This window comes from Aspergillus melleus, assembly GCF_016097325.1.
Source record: "Aspergillus melleus strain CBS 546.65 chromosome Unknown contig4, whole genome shotgun sequence".
NCBI classification, from domain to species: domain Eukaryota; kingdom Fungi; phylum Ascomycota; class Eurotiomycetes; order Eurotiales; family Aspergillaceae; genus Aspergillus; species Aspergillus melleus.
In genome coordinates, this window is record NW_025763373.1 from 4,048,593 (window position 1) to 4,066,846 (window position 18,254).

At 52.3% G+C, this 18,254-nt stretch overlaps 6 protein-coding genes across 6 annotated transcripts; 2 read left to right on the forward strand and 4 right to left on the reverse strand.

Annotated features, from left to right (window-relative positions):
- Window positions 1-115: 115 nt before the first annotated feature.
- Window positions 116-3,144, forward strand: MEF2 (mitochondrial elongation factor MEF2). Its single transcript, XM_046089893.1, has one exon. The coding sequence runs from the start codon at window positions 202-204 to the stop codon at window positions 2,947-2,949; it is 2,748 nt and encodes a 915-aa protein (XP_045945865.1). The 5' UTR covers window positions 116-201; the 3' UTR covers window positions 2,950-3,144.
- A 760-nt stretch (window positions 3,145-3,904) lies between these two features.
- Window positions 3,905-5,613, forward strand: LDX57_008170 (putative MFS drug efflux transporter; the record flags this gene model as incomplete). The annotated part of the gene is made up of 1 exon (XM_046089894.1): window positions 3,905-5,613. Exon 1 carries the CDS (start codon window positions 3,910-3,912, stop codon window positions 5,611-5,613), a length of 1,704 nt encoding a protein of 567 aa, XP_045945866.1. The 5' UTR covers window positions 3,905-3,909.
- A 109-nt stretch (window positions 5,614-5,722) lies between these two features.
- LDX57_008171 (fungal specific transcription factor domain-containing protein) lies at window positions 5,723-7,732 on the reverse strand. Its single transcript, XM_046089895.1, has 4 exons — window positions 7,664-7,732; window positions 7,432-7,580; window positions 6,890-7,351; window positions 5,723-6,817 (listed from the first exon to the last, which is right to left on the reverse strand). The coding sequence occupies exons 3-4, from the start codon at window positions 7,348-7,350 to the stop codon at window positions 5,974-5,976; spliced, it is 1,305 nt and encodes a 434-aa protein (XP_045945867.1). The 5' UTR covers window position 7,351; window positions 7,432-7,580; window positions 7,664-7,732; the 3' UTR covers window positions 5,723-5,973.
- A 999-nt stretch (window positions 7,733-8,731) lies between these two features.
- On the reverse strand, window positions 8,732-13,426 carry LDX57_008172 (ankyrin repeat domain-containing protein; the record flags this gene model as incomplete). Its single annotated transcript, XM_046089896.1, has 1 exon — window positions 8,732-13,426. One exon carries the CDS (start codon window positions 13,424-13,426, stop codon window positions 8,732-8,734), a length of 4,695 nt encoding a protein of 1,564 aa, XP_045945868.1.
- Window positions 13,427-14,282: 856 nt separating this feature from the next.
- Window positions 14,283-15,651, reverse strand: LDX57_008173 (uncharacterized protein; the record flags this gene model as incomplete). The annotated part of the gene is made up of 6 exons (XM_046089897.1): window positions 14,283-14,500; window positions 14,561-14,695; window positions 14,755-14,868; window positions 14,946-15,159; window positions 15,257-15,555; window positions 15,639-15,651. 6 exons carry the CDS (start codon window positions 15,649-15,651, stop codon window positions 14,283-14,285), a joined length of 993 nt encoding a protein of 330 aa, XP_045945869.1.
- Window positions 15,652-16,317: 666 nt separating this feature from the next.
- GCS1 (GTPase-activating protein GCS1) lies at window positions 16,318-18,065 on the reverse strand (the record flags this gene model as incomplete). The annotated part of the gene is made up of 3 exons (XM_046089898.1): window positions 17,681-18,065; window positions 16,805-17,554; window positions 16,318-16,707 (listed from the first exon to the last, which is right to left on the reverse strand). The coding sequence occupies exons 2-3, from the start codon at window positions 17,459-17,461 to the stop codon at window positions 16,318-16,320; spliced, it is 1,047 nt and encodes a 348-aa protein (XP_045945870.1). The 5' UTR covers window positions 17,462-17,554; window positions 17,681-18,065.
- Window positions 18,066-18,254: the final 189 nt, after the last annotated feature.

An 18,254-nucleotide genomic window follows, 5' to 3' on the forward strand; every position in this document is an offset into this window, starting at 1 on the left:
GGCGCCTGATTGGTCAGGCACACCTCCGCATTGGCATTGGCAGCTCCGACTTTCCATCTTGTCTTCTCTTTCTTGTCTTTCTTTTACTCTCATGCCCACGTCGCTCTGCTCGGAGCTCCCTTGACGCATTGGATTGCAAAAAAGACATGCACTAATTATTATTAATCTTTCTAATCCCTACTCCGACAGGCAATTGCTGTCATGGTCGCGGCGCTATTCTTGCGCGCCTCTCACCCGGTGCGGCCTATAGGCCGACCTGTCAGTCGCCTGGGATGCAGCGCATCTTTGCTTCAAAGTCCGTCGCGACTCAATCTTCCTAGATCCAATGGATTTTCGACATCTCTGGCCATGGGCAATGTGGACTCGCTCGACCGCACCAGGAATATCGGCATCATCGCCCATATCGATGCGGGCAAAACCACCACCACGGAGCGCATGCTGTATTACAGTGGATTCACGAGACGGCTAGGAGACGTAGATGAGGGGTCAACGGTGACGGACTTTTTACCTGCTGAGCGAGCGCGAGGCATCACTATCCAGTCGGCAGCCATTACGTTCCACTGGCCGCCGCAAGCTGCCGGAGGGGAGAATGCAGCTGTGCAACCAGCGCCGGGCACTCCTCGGTCTGCGTACCCGCATACGGTCAATCTCATCGATACGCCTGGCCATGCGGACTTTACATTTGAGGTCATGAGATCGCTACGCATTCTCGACGGCGCTGTGTGTATTTTGGACGGCGTGGCGGGCGTGGAAGCTCAAACGGAGAAAGTGTGGCACCAAGCCAGCTCCTATCGGATCCCGAGAGTGGTCTACGTCAACAAGTTGGACCGGAACGGCGCTGCCTTTGGGAGAACAGTCCGCGAGGTTGCCTCGCGACTGGAGGGCTGGCCCGCTGTCTGTCAGATCCCGTGGTTCGAAGGCGGACAAGGCCGCTTTATTGGCGTGGCAGATGCCATCAACCTGCAGGGGCTGCGATGGGATGACGGTGACGGCAAGTCGGTCAAAATGTACAGCTTGGAGCAATTAGATGGAGAGGAGAGGCAGCTGGCACAGGAGTTACGACGTGCTAGAACGGCCCTAGTCGAGCTGTTGAGTGAACATGACGAGATCATGGTCGAAAAGTTTTTCGAATGCGAGGACCATCTGGCCGTACCGGCCCACGATATCTTGGAGAGCCTGCGTCGGTGCCTTCTGCGGGAGGAAGGGCGGAAGATCATCCCCGTCTTCGCCGGCGCCAGTTTCCGCAACATCGGAGTCCAGCCTCTGCTCGACGTCGTGACCAACCTCCTCCCCAGTCCTCTGGAAACACCAGATCCAGAAGTCAGCATTGGCGGCGTCAAAGGCGGTCTTCGTCGTCTGCTTTCGGGTGATCTTCTCGCGGAACAGAGCCAAAAGACCGCCCCCAAAGGTAAATCCAAGAAGAAGTCCGCCGTGCAGGCAGATTCCCGCATTGCTATCGAAAGCCTGCAGAGCTGCGCGCTGGCATTCAAGGTGGTCAACGATCCCAAGCGAGGAGTGCTGGTGTATGTGCGCGTCTACTCGGGGTCGCTAGACAGGAACAGCACTCTGTTCAACACCAACCTTGGCGTCTCCGAACGAGCGCCCCGTTTGCTCAAAATGTACGCCAACGATGCCGTGGAGGTTGACTCCATCCCCGAAGGTCATATTGGAGTCGTCGTCGGTCTCAAACACACCCGAACCGGAGATACGCTTGTCACATATGGCGGCAGCAAGGCGCAGCCGCCCGAGCCTCTCGGCACGCTCCAACTCCGTCCGATCAACGTGCCGCCGCCGGTCTTCTTTGCCAGCGTCGAACCTCACAGTCTGGGCGAGGAAAAGCGTATGCAGGAATCGCTGGCCATGCTCCTCCGAGAAGACCCCAGTCTACATGTCACCACGGACGAGGACTCTGGCCAAACCCTCCTCAGCGGCATGGGCGAGCTTCATCTGGAGATCGCCCGTGATCGCCTCCTCAACGACCTCAAGGCCAAGGCATCTATGGGCCGCATCGAGATCGGATACCGCGAGTGCCCTCTGGACAACGCCGGACCTGTCACTCAGACTTTCGATCGCGAGATCGCCGGACGTAAAGGCAAGGCCGGATGCACGGCATCCATCGAACCCTTCGACGGCCCCGAATCCGCGTCTCCACCAGACGACGACGCCCTTGCCGTCCTTACCACCGAGGGCAATCAAATCATCATTCTCGCTCCAGACCTGCAGGTGGAGGTCAACAAGCGCGGCGTCCAAGAAAGTCCCCTCCTCCCACCGGGTCTCGACGTGGCCACATTCCAAAAAGCCCTGACAAACGGCTGTCTAGCGGCCCTCGCCCGCGGACCCCAATTCACCTTCCCCATGCACAGCACGCGCGTCACCCTCACTATCGACCCGGTCTCGCATCTCTTCGGTAGCGACACTACGCCAGCTGCTCTCTCCGCCGCCGCGCGCCTCGCCACATCCTCCGCCCTCCGAGCCCTCTCCTCCGGCAGGACAGGCGGCACCGCAATGATGGAGCCCCTGATGAACGTCATCATCAGCATCGACGAAGCTAGCCTCGGTGCCGTGGTCCACGACATCTCGTCCTCGCGCGGCGGTCACATCATCTCGCTGGACGAAGAAATCCCCCTCCCCGCCACCGACATCTCCCCATCCCCGCAGGGAGCCGAGGATCTCGACCTCCCACCCATCGACCCCAGCAGGGTCTACGCGCCCCCTGACCCATTCGAGACGCCGTCCGTGGGTGCGGAAATCCCTGCATCTGGGACTGCGGTCCGTCCGCGCACCATCACCGCCAAGGTGCCGTTGAAGGAAATGGTCGGGTACTTGAAGCATCTGAGAAGCTTGAGTGCCGGACGAGGCACGTTCGTGATGAGTGTTGATCGGTTCGAGAAGATGAGTCCACCGAGGCAGAAGGCGGTGCTTTCAGAGTTGAGGGGAGAGATGATTTAACATGCTTGGCATAGCATACTTCAATAGAATATGGCCTGGGCTAGCTGAAGTTAATTGTGGAATGGGATGTTGATGTATCAGTAGTCATGTACCTAGTCTATACAAACCAGAATCTAGAATACCTAATTGTAGATTTCCTGTTCTCGGCGCCGCCGCTTTAGGATAATCGAGCAGGCGTCTATATATTAAAACAGAGACTATTCTTTGTTGTAATCAGACATTTCCTTCTATAGATCATTCCTACTTTGCTAGATTTCTTCATTATGTTCCCGAGGGTTAATTGCATTCATGGATATGTTTGGGGATTGTAACCTCAGGCACCCAGCCTGCCATATGGCCTAGGTTCTGCCGAATGGTGCAGACCGCCTCCTGGGAGAGGTAATGGCTGTCCAGACGGTCAACAACAAGGCGCTTCGAGTTCCACAACCTGCAACCTCCTTGAGCCAAAATGACCAACATGGACTTATGCCATATGAACCGTCATACAAACTCCACCCGCCGAGCCACCTCTTTGCTCGGTTGCGGGTGCTCACAATCAAAGCTTTTCTCCTTAGTCAAGGACTGTTGATTATAAATTTAGGCCGAATAATGTCGGCCGAACATGACAAACCGTCGGCCTTAGCCAACAAACCCATTGGGCTCGTTTGATATTCAGCTATTCCATCAGGTTACTACTGGTTACTGATTACTAGTTATACCAGTATACAAGAGAGAAGTCACCATGCATTGCAAATGGTCTTACAAATCGAAGCGGTGCAAAAACGCCTACCATTGGGAATAGTGTTTGGTATGTTTACCATAAGAACACTCTTCTTCCTCAGAATCGGGGTAGTAAGTATCACGGCGGCAGATACACTTTTCTAGGATTGCTTTTCAGTGCTATATTCTCTTCTTTACTATTACCTCCCTCCTCTTTCTCCAGAAGCTACTTGAACTCGGATAGATCATACTGTCGCTGCTATGGTGGTATTCGATGGCAACCACGAGTTGGCTGGGAGTCACCTGGAAGACAAAAGGCTCGACGAGTCTGGGTCGACTAGTCGTGCAGGAGGTTCCTACGACGACAAACAGCAATACCCAGCAATCGATCCTCTCACCGAGCCGGAGGCCCCCCCGCGAGACATTAATGGTTGGAAGTGGTACTCAACCCTGGCAGCTATCCTGGCATCAACATTCCTATATGCGCTGGACGCGACGGTGGTGGCTGACCTCCAGCCGATTATCGTCCAGGATCTCGGTGGTATCACGAAGCTTTCATGGCTCAGTGTTGCGTTCCTGTTGAGCGCGACGGCCACCAACTTGGCTTGGGGCCGTATATACGGTAACTTCAATGCCAAGTGGTTCTATATCTTCCATGTGATTCTCTTTGAGGTCGGCTCTGCCATTTGCGGAGCGGCTCCGTCCATGAATGTCATGATCCTGGGCCGCGCCATTGCCGGTGTGGGGGGATCAGGTCTGTATGTCGGGTGTATGACGCTCATTGCTATGACCACAACGATCTCCGAGCGTCCAGTCTATGTCTCATGTACTGGCTTCTCTTGGGGTCTAGGGATTGTCTTGGGCCCCGTAATTGGCGGTGCCTTCAGCGAGTCTTCGGTGGGCTGGCGATGGGCCTTCTATATCAACCTCTTTATCGGGGCCGTCTGTGCCCCCTTCTACATTTTCCTGATCCCCAGCAAGGACCCTCGCCCTGGTGCCTCCATCCGAGAACGTTCCTCTGAGCTTGATTACCCAGGCATCGTGCTTCAGTCCGGAGTTCTGACTGCATTAATCTTGGCCATCAATCTGGGCGGCGTCACCTACCCGTGGAGCTCTGGACGCATCATCGCGATGTTCGTCGTGTCAGGAGTCTTGCTTATTGCTCTGGGCATTCAACAGGTTTGGACCATCGGCGTGGCTTTGCCACGGCGTATCATTCCGGTGCAGTTCTTCCGATCACGAACCGTTCTCATCCTCTTCGCGGCTACTGCAGCTGGTGGCGCCTGTGCCTTTATCCCAATTTATATGGTGCCTCTGTTCTTCCAATTCACGCGCGACGACGGACCCCTGGATGCCGGTGTGCGGCTACTCCCGTTTGTGGTAGTCATGGTGGTCTTTGTCTTTGCCAACGGCAACCTGATGGCACGACTTGGCTACTACATGCCTTGGTTCTTGGTAGGCGGGCTGCTGATTGTAGCCGGGTCAGCTCTTATGTACACGATTGATCAGAACACCTCCCAGAGTCGAGTGTACGGCTACAGTGTACTGCTGGGTGTCGGAGTTGGCATGTTTCTGCAAGCTCCGATTTCCGTCGTCCAGGCTGTTGTTTCGCCCGAAAATATCGCGCCAGCCATCGGGTTCATCACCTTGGCCCAGTTCATCGGTATTACCACCGCTCTGGCTATTGGTAACGCCGTCCTCCTGAACAACAGCCTCGGCAAGATTGAACACATCCTGCCAGACGTACCCTCGGCCGATATTCAAGCTGCCATTCTAGGTGCCCAATCAGGCCTCGTTCAAAACCTATCTTCAGCTCTCAAGGCTCGCGTGCTTGACGCCATCGTCAGTGCTATTGACGATACATACATCCTGACCATCGCCGGTGGTGGTCTTGTGGCCGTCTTGAGCCTGGGAATGCGCCGCGAAAAGTTGTTCGGTGTACCAAGTGGTGTTGCTCCCGCGTGAGGCCTCTGGCTATTGTTTTGTTTGTTTTTGCCTATGCCGCTGGGATCAGGCGAGACTGACAACATTATTAACTGGTAGGTATGTGTATACACACAGTATGAACAACTGCCCCAAGTAGAAGGGTCACAATGTGTATCTATGAGTAGATTGACAACGAGGAATAAGATCGCGCGAAAAGTTGAATCATGATATGTAAGTGTCAAAGTAAGAGACCATGCAGTTGACTTCAGTTCAACGGCTAGGAGCCAAATGGAACAGCCCTAGCTCATATTCATATCAACATTCACATCGAATACCCCCTACTAGAATCGAAGCTTTCTTCGTCTCTCTCGTCTCTTCCATTCTCTGTGCGCCTGCGGCCTACTTGTCCAGTTTACGGACCAAATCGGCAAGAGTTTGCGCTCCCACGTCTGCCATTTTGCTGACTTCCGCAAGCATCTGCAGGCGACTGAGTGCATTCCATATTGCTCGGATGCACTCCTCTCGTCTGAGGTTTATCATGTCGGTCCGTAGAGGATCGATCCTGGTAGTAGTAGTCATAGTTGTAGGACGATTGTCTTCAACCTCGACATTCTCCATTCTTTCCTCCCCGATTGAAAGACCAAGAAAGCTTGGATCAACGCAGAGTGATACTAGAAGCACTGCAGCTTCAAACGTCGGCTGAATGATTCCCGTATACCGCGTTTGAGCGCCCCCAAGCAGAGCATGCAGTCTTTCGACCCCCTGTAGAACAAAAAGTGCCGCAGCCGCCAACGCCTTTCGTTGGGACTGTACCAAGAGTTGCTTGTACAGTGGAAGATCCTGGACCTCACTGGTCTCCAGGAACAGCACCGGCCGAAAGTTGTAGCACAGAGACTCGAAGATAGAGATAAACAATATCTCTCTTTGTTGAGGGAGCATGGGAAGCTGCTTGTCCCACTGCTTATCTGGTTGGAGTGCAAAAGCAGATTGCAGTGTGGACAGAAACTGGCTGCAGAACTTTTCATATCTCTCTTCGGCTACAAGGATATCATACTTGGATCCTAAACGTGGGCCCGTGGCCTTCCAGAAATTCGCCAGGCGAGCTTGGGAAATGCGCTCGGTGAATACTTCGAAGCCATGAGCGTCCTCATCTATATCGGGACCAAGGCGCATGCGCGGCATATTCTCCGGCTCTAACCCACCAGGAAGAATTGGAATGCGGTCTGACTGCCGCGATAGATGGCTGTACAGTTAGTTAGCATAAGCGGTTGATAGGTCGGGGAACAACATCGTATTCTTGTCTTGCTGTACTCACCTGTCCCATATATACAGGTTGCAGAAGATCCTGCGGCGCGTTTCTTTCTCTAACTCGTCCAGGCCTCGAGAGGCGTCTTTATCGGCTCCAATCTGTTGAGCCACTTGAATTGTGGACCTCAGCGCATGTCGGAACTCATTCATCCGTCCCTCGCACCTGGCCTTTAATCCAGCAAAAGCTAGATGTTGGACGCGAAGAAGACCACCCTGAGAATCGAAGCGAAGACCCAGTTTCAAAAGACTGTCAGCAGCCTCGTCGCAAGAGTGGCGAATATCCGCCAAAGATATGCCCCGGATCCTGTCAATGGTGCAGGACGGAGAAGGGAGAAATTCGGATGTATACGAGCATATCCTCAGAAGGAGAACCGTGAACTCGATCTCGAAGATAGACGACGGCGCTTTGACGGTCCGCCAAAGTTGGTATTGGTTTAGGAGCCAAGGGAGGTGAACAAGCTGGTCCATCCTAGACATCTCGCACCGGGCCGGTTAGATACTGTAGGCACCTTATTCTTAGGATTGCCAGACAGTATATGCAGTACGTACCAGTTTACTTCGCGCACAAAGTAGTCGATCAGGAAGTCCAAGATCGGGCCCTCGGGGACCTTTTCTAGGCACTGCTGAATTTCGCAATCCGTTTTAGGCGGCAGATTTCGACGACTGCTATTTTGTTCGTCTTCGTGGCGTTGCTCCACCTGTCCGGAAAACATATGTCACCGTTGAACCAATGCCACATCAAACGAATTCTATCTTGGAATGTAGACATAATTTAACATACTCTCCGCACAAGGGATATCGTATTGGTTTGGCTGTCTTCGGAATACCCAAAGACATCCACCAGAGACGAAGGTGTATGTCTTGTTGGACGACTGATTGATTCCAACTCGGAAATCATATTGAAACTACCAACACCGACACCGCTATTCCGCTCATCTGTTTGACTTGGTGTCGGCAATAGGGAATCACCAGTAGAGTCGATATCTTCCGATGGGTAATAAACACAGTCTTCCGGACGGCGACGACGAGTGCAGTGATCACAGGGATGTTGGCGGTTACACTGCCCTAACAGTCAGAGAAGGGTGCCAATCGTTAGGGAAATGAAAAGATTGCTGTTCCCTGATCATGAAATGTATCATTATACAATACCTTTTGCTTTTTAGTATAGCAAGGAATGCAAGATGACACCTTGCGTCTTCGCGAGGGCTGCATCGTCAACCAAGGGCCCAGGCAGTTGAAGCGACCCAGACAGCTCGAATTACGGCATATACTGATGTATCAGTGTCCCTGAATCTGATGATATGACTGACCTTGATATGCGGAACTTATAAGCCCAAGTTACCCGCCACTAATATAATGCAACTGGTTAGCGAAGTACTAGTGCTTACAGCCAAACATCTCTTTGTATGCACACTCTGAGCGCATCAAAGCTTTAGATCATCATTCCACTCAATCAACAAAGCAGCTCCTCCAAATAGCCTAATAGGGCTCTGGCCCTCTTGGGAGCTTGACGGTTGGCATCGCGAATTAAGTCCAGCCGAATCAACAAGCTCACGCATTTTGAAGAGTAGTGTTACGATTCATAGCACTTACATCTTAGCCTTATTAAGCATTCAAATCGGAATGGGGGTGTCATTTATAATGGGCCCTATTAATTGTGCTGTTACGACTATGGTCAGTTGGCAGGGCTGATTATCAAAACCGCAATTGTGTCTGGATAAAGGAAATTGGAATGTCCTGGAACAGGGCCGTGAGGATTTGTGGGCTCGAAAGGTCTAAATCAAACAGGAATAAAGTAGATTAAAACAACTCGCTAGCATTGAGCATTCAATCTTCCTTCATATGGCAACTAAGATAGTATTTTCATTGCCCATCTCATCATGATGATACTCAGCATGGTCCACATCACGATCGTTATAACCACTACTGTAACCATCATTAGCGCCAGTAACACCACTACCATCATGATCATTATTGTAATCATGAACATGTATACCTCCCCAGTCATCCTAGTCATATGATTAGAATTCTGTTTATCAGCCACATCTTCATTCTTTTTATCGTCCTTTCTTTCAGGATCAGCGACATTGTCACGATCTATTTCAACCCTATTTTCAGGAAGAAGAGAAGGCCTCTCTGATATGGAACCCATCTCACTCGAGCAAATTGCGTCCTTCGACTCCATGCCGGTACTTTCGCTCCTGCCACGACGGCGGTGCCACCTTCGCGAACCCACGGGGCTGCTCCACCGACGCCTGTATGTATTCCACCGATGCCTGTTTGATACAAAATCACTTGCACTAGATGAGTTTCTTGTGATATCAGAGGGCTCTTCTCCATCACTGAAATCCGTTGCTCCACGTCTGAGGAGCAGGCTCCTCAAATGAGCTCCAGACCGCGGTAAGGACTCGAGGGGTGTATCCCCGTTGTTGGCCTTTGCATTGACGTTGGCTCCCTTGTCGAGCAAGAACACGATTGTTTCACTGCTCTCTGAACGAACTGCGAGATGCAGTGGTGTCATGCCCGAGTAATCCTGTAGATTTGGTGGTGCACCTTGCTCCATGAGGAGATAAACCACTTTACTATGGCCATTTGAAGCCGCATAATGCAACGCTGACTGGCCACTGTTGTCCACTGCAAGCATGTTGGCCCCGAATTTCAAAAGGAGACGAGCTACATCATCATGGCCAGACTCTGCGGCAAAGTGGAGTGCTGTTCGTCTGTCATGAGCGCGATGATGGATATCGCTCCCTTTGTCGATGAGAAAGCGCACTGTTGGGCATTGCCCATTTGAGGCGGCGATAAACAAAGCAGTCTGCCCGTTGTCATCTAATCGCTCCACGATGTTTCTCTCAGCCATCAGGTGTTCAATGATACCAATATGCCCATATCGTGATGCCGAATGGAGCAGCTGCTGTTCCTGGACCACAGAGTTAGTACCAGATTCCGTCGCTAAGGTCAAAAGGCAAGCGAATATCTCTCGATGGCCCATTGATGCAGCGAGAAGAATGGGACTGCGGCCTTCACGGTCGATAGCTTCAATATCGGCCCCCTTGGCCAGTAAAAGAGTCACTACCACGCTGTGCCCGTAGTACGCGGCCCGGTGGAGGGGCGTTTGTCCGAACCAGTCGATGTCGTTGATGTCTGCACCAGCCTCTATCAGCATGGCCACAATCTTGGCATTTCCTGTCACTGCAGCTGCTTGAAGTGCGGTGCCATGAAAGCCACTTTGCTTCCGTATCGGGTGTGCTTCGGCAACCTGGTTGAACTTCTTGGTGAGTTTCTTCCACCACTGCAGATCCTCACTTGAGCAATAATTTTGCCAATCCTGCTGTATCTCTCGAGACACCCATATGTCCGGTAGCCCACCTTGGTAGTGCAGGTTTGCTCCGGCACAAATGAGTCGTTGCACAATGCTCTCGTGCCCACCCGCTGCTGCCGCCTGCACTGCCGTGCCGTAGAAGCCACCGACAGCATTTACGTCGGCACCACTGTCCAGCAGGTCGGTAAGTATGTCTTCCGCGCCAGTATGTGCGGCCCTCTGGAGAACTGTGCCGTAATAATAGTCACTCATGTCAATGCTTGCTTTATTAACCAGCATGGCCCGCACAGTGTCTCTCTGCCCATCACTCACTGCCGCGCTCAATGTAACCCCGTTAAAATCGAGCTTGGCATAGCAGGATTGTTTGAAGGAGTCAGACTCCAGGGTAGGATCCGCACCATATTCAAGCAACTGGTTGACCATCTCCAGACTCTCACAATATACTGCATTGTGTAGAGCTTCTGCCAGATCGCCTGAAACCAATTTCTTGCTCTTCACAACCCGCGGCAAGAGTAGCTCCACGAGCTCGAGCTTTCCGTTCCTGGCCGCCTTTGATAGGGCATACAGGTTTTTGTAGTGGTTATTCTGCTCTGGCGTATGTTTCTCTGCTAGTTCTAGCAAGGAAATTACCACGCTAGGTTTCGCCATTCCACATGCATACTCAATTGTTTCAGGATCAATGGGAAGAGCATGGTGCAGCAGTAGGCTGACTATTTCCTCTTGGTTTGTCTCTAATGCCAACAGCAGTGCATCATACAGGCCGCGTTGGACAGGGGACCAGGCCAAGTACATATCGTGAAAGTCAGAACTGAATTCATCATTGGAGTTGTCGCGATCATCACTTCTCATAGAGGCGTCGGGTGGTTGCGCATCCAGTAATAGCGTGACAATCTGGATATAACCTCCCGCCACCGCGATTACCATGGGAAATGGAGAAGACCCTTTGGTACAAATTGGTAGGTTGACGCCGAATTGCTGGAGTCCCTTTTCGTCAATCACACAGGCCTTTTCCCAAGGGTCTGCGCCCTGTTTGAGGCATAAGCCAACGAGCTCCGCATCCCCAGCCAGTGCTGCAAGTTGGAGACTTGTGCCCCAAGAGGAACTGATAGCTTTGGCCCCCTTTTCAAGTAGCCACCGCGCGAGGGAAGCGTGGCGTCCTACCAGTGCCGCTTGTAGCGGGCTCTTGAAGGCACGGCTAGAGTGATTCAGATCTGATCCGTAGGCCAGCAGAAGCTCAGCAACTTCTTGGTGACCACCCAGACAGGCAAGCTCCAGACCATCGTCCACATCTGCGTCGGCCTTCAACAACATCACCACCCGCTTATAGCCACCCACAGCGGCAGCCTGCAGAGCACTCCCAAAAGATCCGCCCTTGACATTGACATCAGCACCGTGCTGAAGTAAAAGCTGCACTAACTTTTCATATCCATCTCGAGCTGCTGCTTGTAAAGCGGTGCAATATTCCCCCCCGGTCAATTTGACATCGGCTCCTGAATTCAACAACCGCTGTACCAAGAGATGATTACCACTGCGGCACGCTGCATGAAGGGCGGTGCCATACACGCCAGCCTGGACGTTTACTGAAGCGCCCGATGTCAGAAGAAGCTCCACAACTCCAAGGCTAGCCTGGCGGCAAGCTGCGATCAGCGCCGTACCGTACTTCCCAGCTTGCATGTCGGGGTAAGCTTTAGCATTGAGAAGCTGTTTAACAATGCTCGTGCGGCCAGATAAGGCGGCAGCTTGCAGCGCAGATCCATATTCGCCGCCTATGCTGTTCGGTGATATCCCAGAATAGTTTAGCAGTACTTTGACTACCGCTTCATGGCCCGCTCGAGCCGCAGTATGCAATGGTAAACCAAACCCTTCCGGTAAGATGTTCAAATCCACGTCTTGATCTAGCAGTAACTGAAAGGTCGCCTCGCTCTCTCGCGGCTTAGATGGATAACCGCGAGTCCCGAATACACTTGCTCGTTCCTGTTCCAGTACGCCCTTAACGACACTGAGGATGCTGGCGGCCGTTGTACACCCACCTTTAGACTCTTCGAGTATCTCACTTTTAATTTCGGTTCGATCTGGTACTTCTGCCTCTGCTCCAGCGTCCAGAAGTCGCTTGACTACCCTCACATGGCCGCGAAGACAGGCGGCGTGTAGGGCCGTTCCAAACTGGCCACCAGTAGCCTTGATATCAGCGCCATGATCAAGAAGAATTCTGACCGCACCCACATGACCATGAAGGGCAGCGCCATGTAGCGCTGTACCATACCATCGGCCTTGTGTTCGAACGCTGGCGCCTGCCTTTAGCAACATCAAGACCAGCGCCTCGTAGCCCCCCGCAGCTGCCCGAATCAGTGGGGTCTCGCCGTCATTATCGATGGGATCCACTTCAGCTCCTGCTCTGCAGAGCGCCTCAGCAATTTCCAGGTGACCATATCCAGCGGCAAGGTGGAGGCCCATGGCGCCCAAGTCATTCCTCTTGTCTAGTAGATCCTTTTTCAATTGTACAAGGTAGTGAACGACATTGTTGAACCCAAACGCACAGGCAGTGAAAAATGAGGTAGCTGGTGAGCTAAGAGCCTGGATTATTTTGTCTTTATGGGGATCATTCCACTCAAGAACAAGCGAAGAAGCGGGCTGGATCTGGGGAAGCCAGGATTTGAACCACGGCAGCTCCTGGCACAGGTCATTCAATGCGTCGTTTATGGTGTCAATGCCATGCTCTTGGCCTGCCTGCGCTACATGCAAAGCCCAATAAACCACTACGTAGTAGTAGAATATGTCACGAGTTAGGGAGGATATAGCCATTGTTTCGAACGCAAACCTTTTCACAGTGGCTAAACAGAGATCAGCCACAGCTGCATGCTGTGCCTGCGGCTGCAACTCATCTTTCTGTTCAAGAAAGTCACGTACAGCCGTGTGGACGAAACGGAATTCGTTGCTATCTTTGTCAACCACGATCAGATCTTGACAACACTCAAGCACCATGGGTACGGAAAGATCTGTGGCTCCTGCATCGCAGCCAATGCTGTCTCCCGCCATATACACATCGAGAGCCCGAACGAGGTCCTCTACTGGGACAGGCGCCTGTGCACACAAGAGCCACCGGAATATAATGAGTGCTGTTTGGTAGGCTTTTGATTCTTGTGGGTCTTTGTTGATATTCATGTAGATATCTTCAAAAAGATCCACCAAAGCTTTGGGTAGATCTTTAAATGGCTGGAACATTTCCCCCTTGAAGATGGAACGGCCAGATCGGCGAAGCAACACCGAGGCCCGCAGCTTGACCCAAAGGAACCTGTCTTCGTTAGTCTGGCAAGCCTGCCTAGCACACAATTTGAAAACTGTGAACTCACATGCCTTGGGCGCCATTGACTAGATGTCTAGTTAGCTCATCCTCGGTTTGCTGGATGTCAGCAGGACTCCCCATCTTTTCCACGCATTTTGTGGCTCTTTCCCGAGCATATTCCTCAAGATCTGTGCTATTATGGCCCACTTCGACGGAGAGAAGTGGCCCAGAGGAAAGCCGACCGGCAACGTTCAGCGATGGACGACTGGAGATGAGTATTTTGACTTGCCCTCCATCAGTCCTAGTCAGTAGGCGATAAATCACTTCCATGAAGTCGTCCAGGAGGTCTTCATCGCACTCGTCAATTGCATCAATACAGATAGTTGTGGTTCCCTCGTCTATAAGATCAAAGAGAAGCTGAATTGCATCTTTCCATAGAGGACGTGCTCCATGTGTTACTGCATTGTCGCCCTCTTCCTTTACCATTTTCTCGTAAGCGCGAATAACATCTCCCCTCATTGGGGCCGATGGTCCTGGGCGAGCGAGTTGGGCCACCAAGCAGCACAGGAGGATTCCGGGGTCTTTCCAGCGTGGATCGGGCCTGTTGCGCGAGAAAAAGGCGTAGGCAAGACGGCCAGTTGGGGCATGCACGTACGTGGCCTGCAGGCTATCAATGATTGTGGACCTGAAATACAATCAACCTTGGCTTCATGTTGTCACCATCTGAGTTCAAACAGAAGTCAAACATACACCAGAGTACTCTTGCCCGTTCCCGCTAAAGACCGAGTTATTACTCTATTCTTGATTGCGGGTGATACGACCAATGTAGATCTTACGGAGACCATGGAGCCATAAGGCAGACGATTTGCTGGAGACACGCCATTGTATGTAGCTTTCTTCCTCGAAAATCCAGCGACCAGAATTTGGCACTAGTCGTTCCCTGTGAAGCTTGACTAAGGGCAAGGGAGACAGCCAAGACAGGATCCGGCCCTCTTGCTCGTCTCTTTCACGCTCTATATGTTGAAATCAGTTGGTGAGCTTGTTTTCATAAGACCAATCGCGCTTGGGCTTACTTTTCCAGCTATTTGCCAGATCTGACACATCATCGCGAATAGATTGTATGGGCTGGTGGAAATACTGCAAGCCTTCCATCAAAGCATCTTGCTCACTCTTCATCAAGTCCAGTTTGTCGTCCGCCTGTCTGCTAACTGAACCGGAATCATAGTCAGCTATAGTTGGACTGTACCGGCCCGAGAGAGATTCTTACCCTGGACATCGATCAACCGTGCCAACTCGTCTGCGATCCGCTGTTGTTCTCGGATCTCATCCATCCATCCGTCAAACTCACTATAGGCAAGGATGAGACCCTTGGCAATTCTCTCTGTTTGGTTTCCGGGTAGTTCAGTTTTCATGGTTGGCCAGAATAGGTAGGCATTATCAAGAAGGGAGGGTGCATACTGATGGTTCTCGTGGCGCAATATTCTTCCGCCCTGAGAAGATATTGCAACACCATGACATACAGCTTCACCAATGCACTTTTCAAATCATCTTGAAGAGGGAAGATTGCGCGCAAGTACAAATTCTCAAACAACGCATATCGCGGGACTAAGCTAGAGAAAGCCTCGATTCCTTCAAACACGGTCTGATAACTTTCAATATCGCTTACTGCAATCTAGCATATGAGAGTAGGTTAGCCTTCTCAACAGCAAGAAGAACAAAAAGGACAGAAGAAGAGTAAAATGAAGAAAAGGTTCTGGCTGCACACAGACCTGAAGAACCAAGCTAATTGCTGCCCAGGGAACTGCCAGATGGGCTGAGTCGACCGCAGCCACAGAATCACCAATGGCCTTGAACTTTACCAGGCGCTGCACCACCCGGCCAAAGACCTGGCGCAATTCCACCTCAGTTCCATCTCGCTTCCTGTATTTCAATTGCTTGTCCTTGCACTCTTTCTGCTTCTTCTGAGCGCCTAAAAGTACGCTTTCGAGGCTCACCAGTTGTCGCTCACCAGGTCTAATCTTTTGTTGGTCTCTTTTGTCGAGCTGCTGAACCGCTTTTTCCCAAAGCTCTGTGATAAGCAGCAATTAGCAAATGCATCCAGCAGGAAGAATTCCCTCCCCCCATGTAACGCTAGAGACGCTCTGTTCCTACCGTGGTTGACCATCTCGCATGTGTATCATGAAGGTATGTACGGTCGCTTTCTCCTCAAGTTCATCATGCATGACAACTATTCCACTGCATTGGAAAGGACAAATCCTTTCAAGTGAAGGGGTTTTGAATGCATGCATGCAGTGGGTGACTTGCGGCGACGGACTAGTATAGGCTACTCACGTGATGACGCATTGATGCCTGAGCTGTTCATTCAATTAGGAGTTGGGATTACTGACATGTGGACAAGAAATCCAACGTGAGTGAACCACCCTGTACCCCACCCAGCAAGAACCAACGCGTCAGAAGATTATGGGGGTGGCTTCGAGTCATGACTCGTCTGGGAGGTGAGAAACGAGAGCCATACCGCAGTACTTATGGGACACTTTTTCATCGGTGCAAGCACAAATTTGCTAGATCATATCAAACCATAGCACAAGTAAGCATAAGCATAAGCATGTATGTAAACATAAACATCTCATGAATCTGAATCTGAATCTGACCAATGAACCAAGACAACAAAAGGAACACTCCACTTCACTCCCACAGTCCAGTCCAGTCCCTATGCCTGTCTCAGTTAGAGAAACTGTAAACCAGGAAGACAGACAATCAACCACAACGAACTAGCTAAATACAAATCTAATGCCAATCAATGCCAATGTCAAGATCAATGTCAATACAATCACCAATTCTCATCCCACCCTTCATCCTGACTCTTTCGGCCCGCCGGAGCAGCTGTCGTACTACTGCCACCGCCACCAGCACCAGCAGTAGTAGCAGCACTCGTCGTCGCGCCAGCCGGACTAGACGTCGTAGACGGCTTCATAGCGGACGTTCCGATAGCACTAGACCTAGAAGCCGTGCGACGATGATTCTCCTCGTTTCCGAGGGACGAGAAATCATCCCAGAAGTCCTTGCGCTCGGGATCTTCCCGTCCGCGACGGCGCGATTCTTCGGGCCCTTCCACGAAGCGGTTGAAGTGGTCTGCGGCGCCGCGCGCGCCGGTCTGGAGGTTCTGGCCGAAGGTGGAGGCGTGGATGCGCGCTTGGGCGGCGAAGTCGGACTCAGCGAGCTGGATTTCCCGTCGGGTTAGCAATTCTAAATCTGGATGTGTCTCGTCTCGTGTAGGACTAGAATAAGCGGAGATAAGAGCAGATGGAGGGACATACACTCTTCGCCGTGGGCTGGATATACGAATCATTCATCGTCTTCGCGCCCTTGCCCACCGCCGTCGTAAACCACCCAAACCCCTTCGTCAGTGCCGCCATAGGATCCTTCTGAAAGTCATCGAACCCGGGAACGCCTCGCCCTGCGCCGCCCCTCGCACCACCCGCACCACCACGCGAGGGCGAATCCTCGACCGGCAAGCCCCCGCCAAAGCCCGTAAACTTGCCTCCCTGCGAGGGCGGCAACGTCGACGAGCGCGTCGCATTCTCCGAGCCCAGTTTCGCAAAATACGCCTCATTGCGCTCCTTCTTCGTGCTTCCCGTCCGTCCAAGCCGTTCCCCGTCAGCCGGCGACCCTCGTCCCGTACTCCCGCCCGCTAACGGCGTGCTCGACCTCGACGACGGCTGCTGCTCCGCTTTCTTATTGTTGATGTTATTCCTCTGCACCAGCGCAGGATCATATTCGCGACCCTCGACCTTCGCCGCCAACCGTTCCTTATACTCCTCTCCGACCTCGCCCTCATACCGTTCTTTGATGGTGGAGTCCTCGAAGGTGCGCCCCTCCGACTGCGTAACGGGATGGTCGTCGAAGAAAGTCTTCCAAGTGTCGTTGCCGCCGTGTTCCATGCGCTGGGTCTCGGAGTTCTTAAAGGCGTCCATGGTGATGGAGCGCACGAAGGAGATGTGGACGCCTAGTCCGCGGTGCGTGCCGGCGCAGTTTAGGCAGATGAAGGTGCCGAATTTAGGAGATGCCTGTTTGATCACAGACCGGTGTCCATTCGGTGTTAGATAGGCATGTCCGAAGCGAGAAAAGAGTGGTGTTTATGGGCGTGCGTAAGAAGTCCGCACGGGTCAGGTCAAGGTCAGGGGAAGACGAACCCATTGGGGAGAGGGGGCGCCGCAGTCGCAGCAGCGGTCATTGCCGTTGGTTTTGGAGTATAGAAGGAGCTATACAGTCATCCAGAAAGTCAGTCGGGTCGAATCTCGAAGGTCGTGGGATGCGTCGGGCATGACATACCTTGGCCTTCGTCTCCGGGTCGACTTCCCACATTTTCGACATGATGTCAGGGGTAAGGAGCTTAGTCGTCAGAGACTAAGCGAAAGGAGCCGAAGAATGAAAAGGCAACCAGAGCAGGAAGAAGACTCAAAGACAAGCAAGCAAACAAAAAAGAAATGAATGGCAGCGGCGAGACGATGAATCCGGGAAGTTGGTTGCGCAGGGAGAAAGGGGAGTTTGGAGAAGTTCGGAGGCGCCGCCCCTCTCGCCGTCTTGCCACCCGCGCGGATCGGCCTGACTATCAGATCTGAGATGTCAGGTACATTTCTAGTCAGTCTTCTGGACAGGGACTCTCATTGTAGAGATCCCACGGAACTGTCTACGAAGGACTGTCTACGGAAACGGATCGAATCTGGAAACCAAACAAACACTACAAGGCCAGCCTTGCGGCTAATC

What these genes read in the sequence shown, in the direction of transcription:
- MEF2 (XM_046089893.1), top strand. Translation starts at nt 202, where the DNA reads ATGGTCGCGGCGCTATTCTTGCGCGCCTCTCACCCGGTGCGGCCTATA.
- LDX57_008171 (XM_046089895.1), bottom strand. Translation starts at nt 7,350, where the DNA reads ATGGACCAGCTTGTTCACCTCCCTTGGCTCCTAAACCAATACCAACTT. An exon ending in AACCTGTATATATGGGACAG is followed by an intron (nt 6,818 to 6,889) that starts GTGAGTACAGCA and finishes CTAACTGTACAG; the next exon opens with CCATCTATCGCGGCAGTCAG.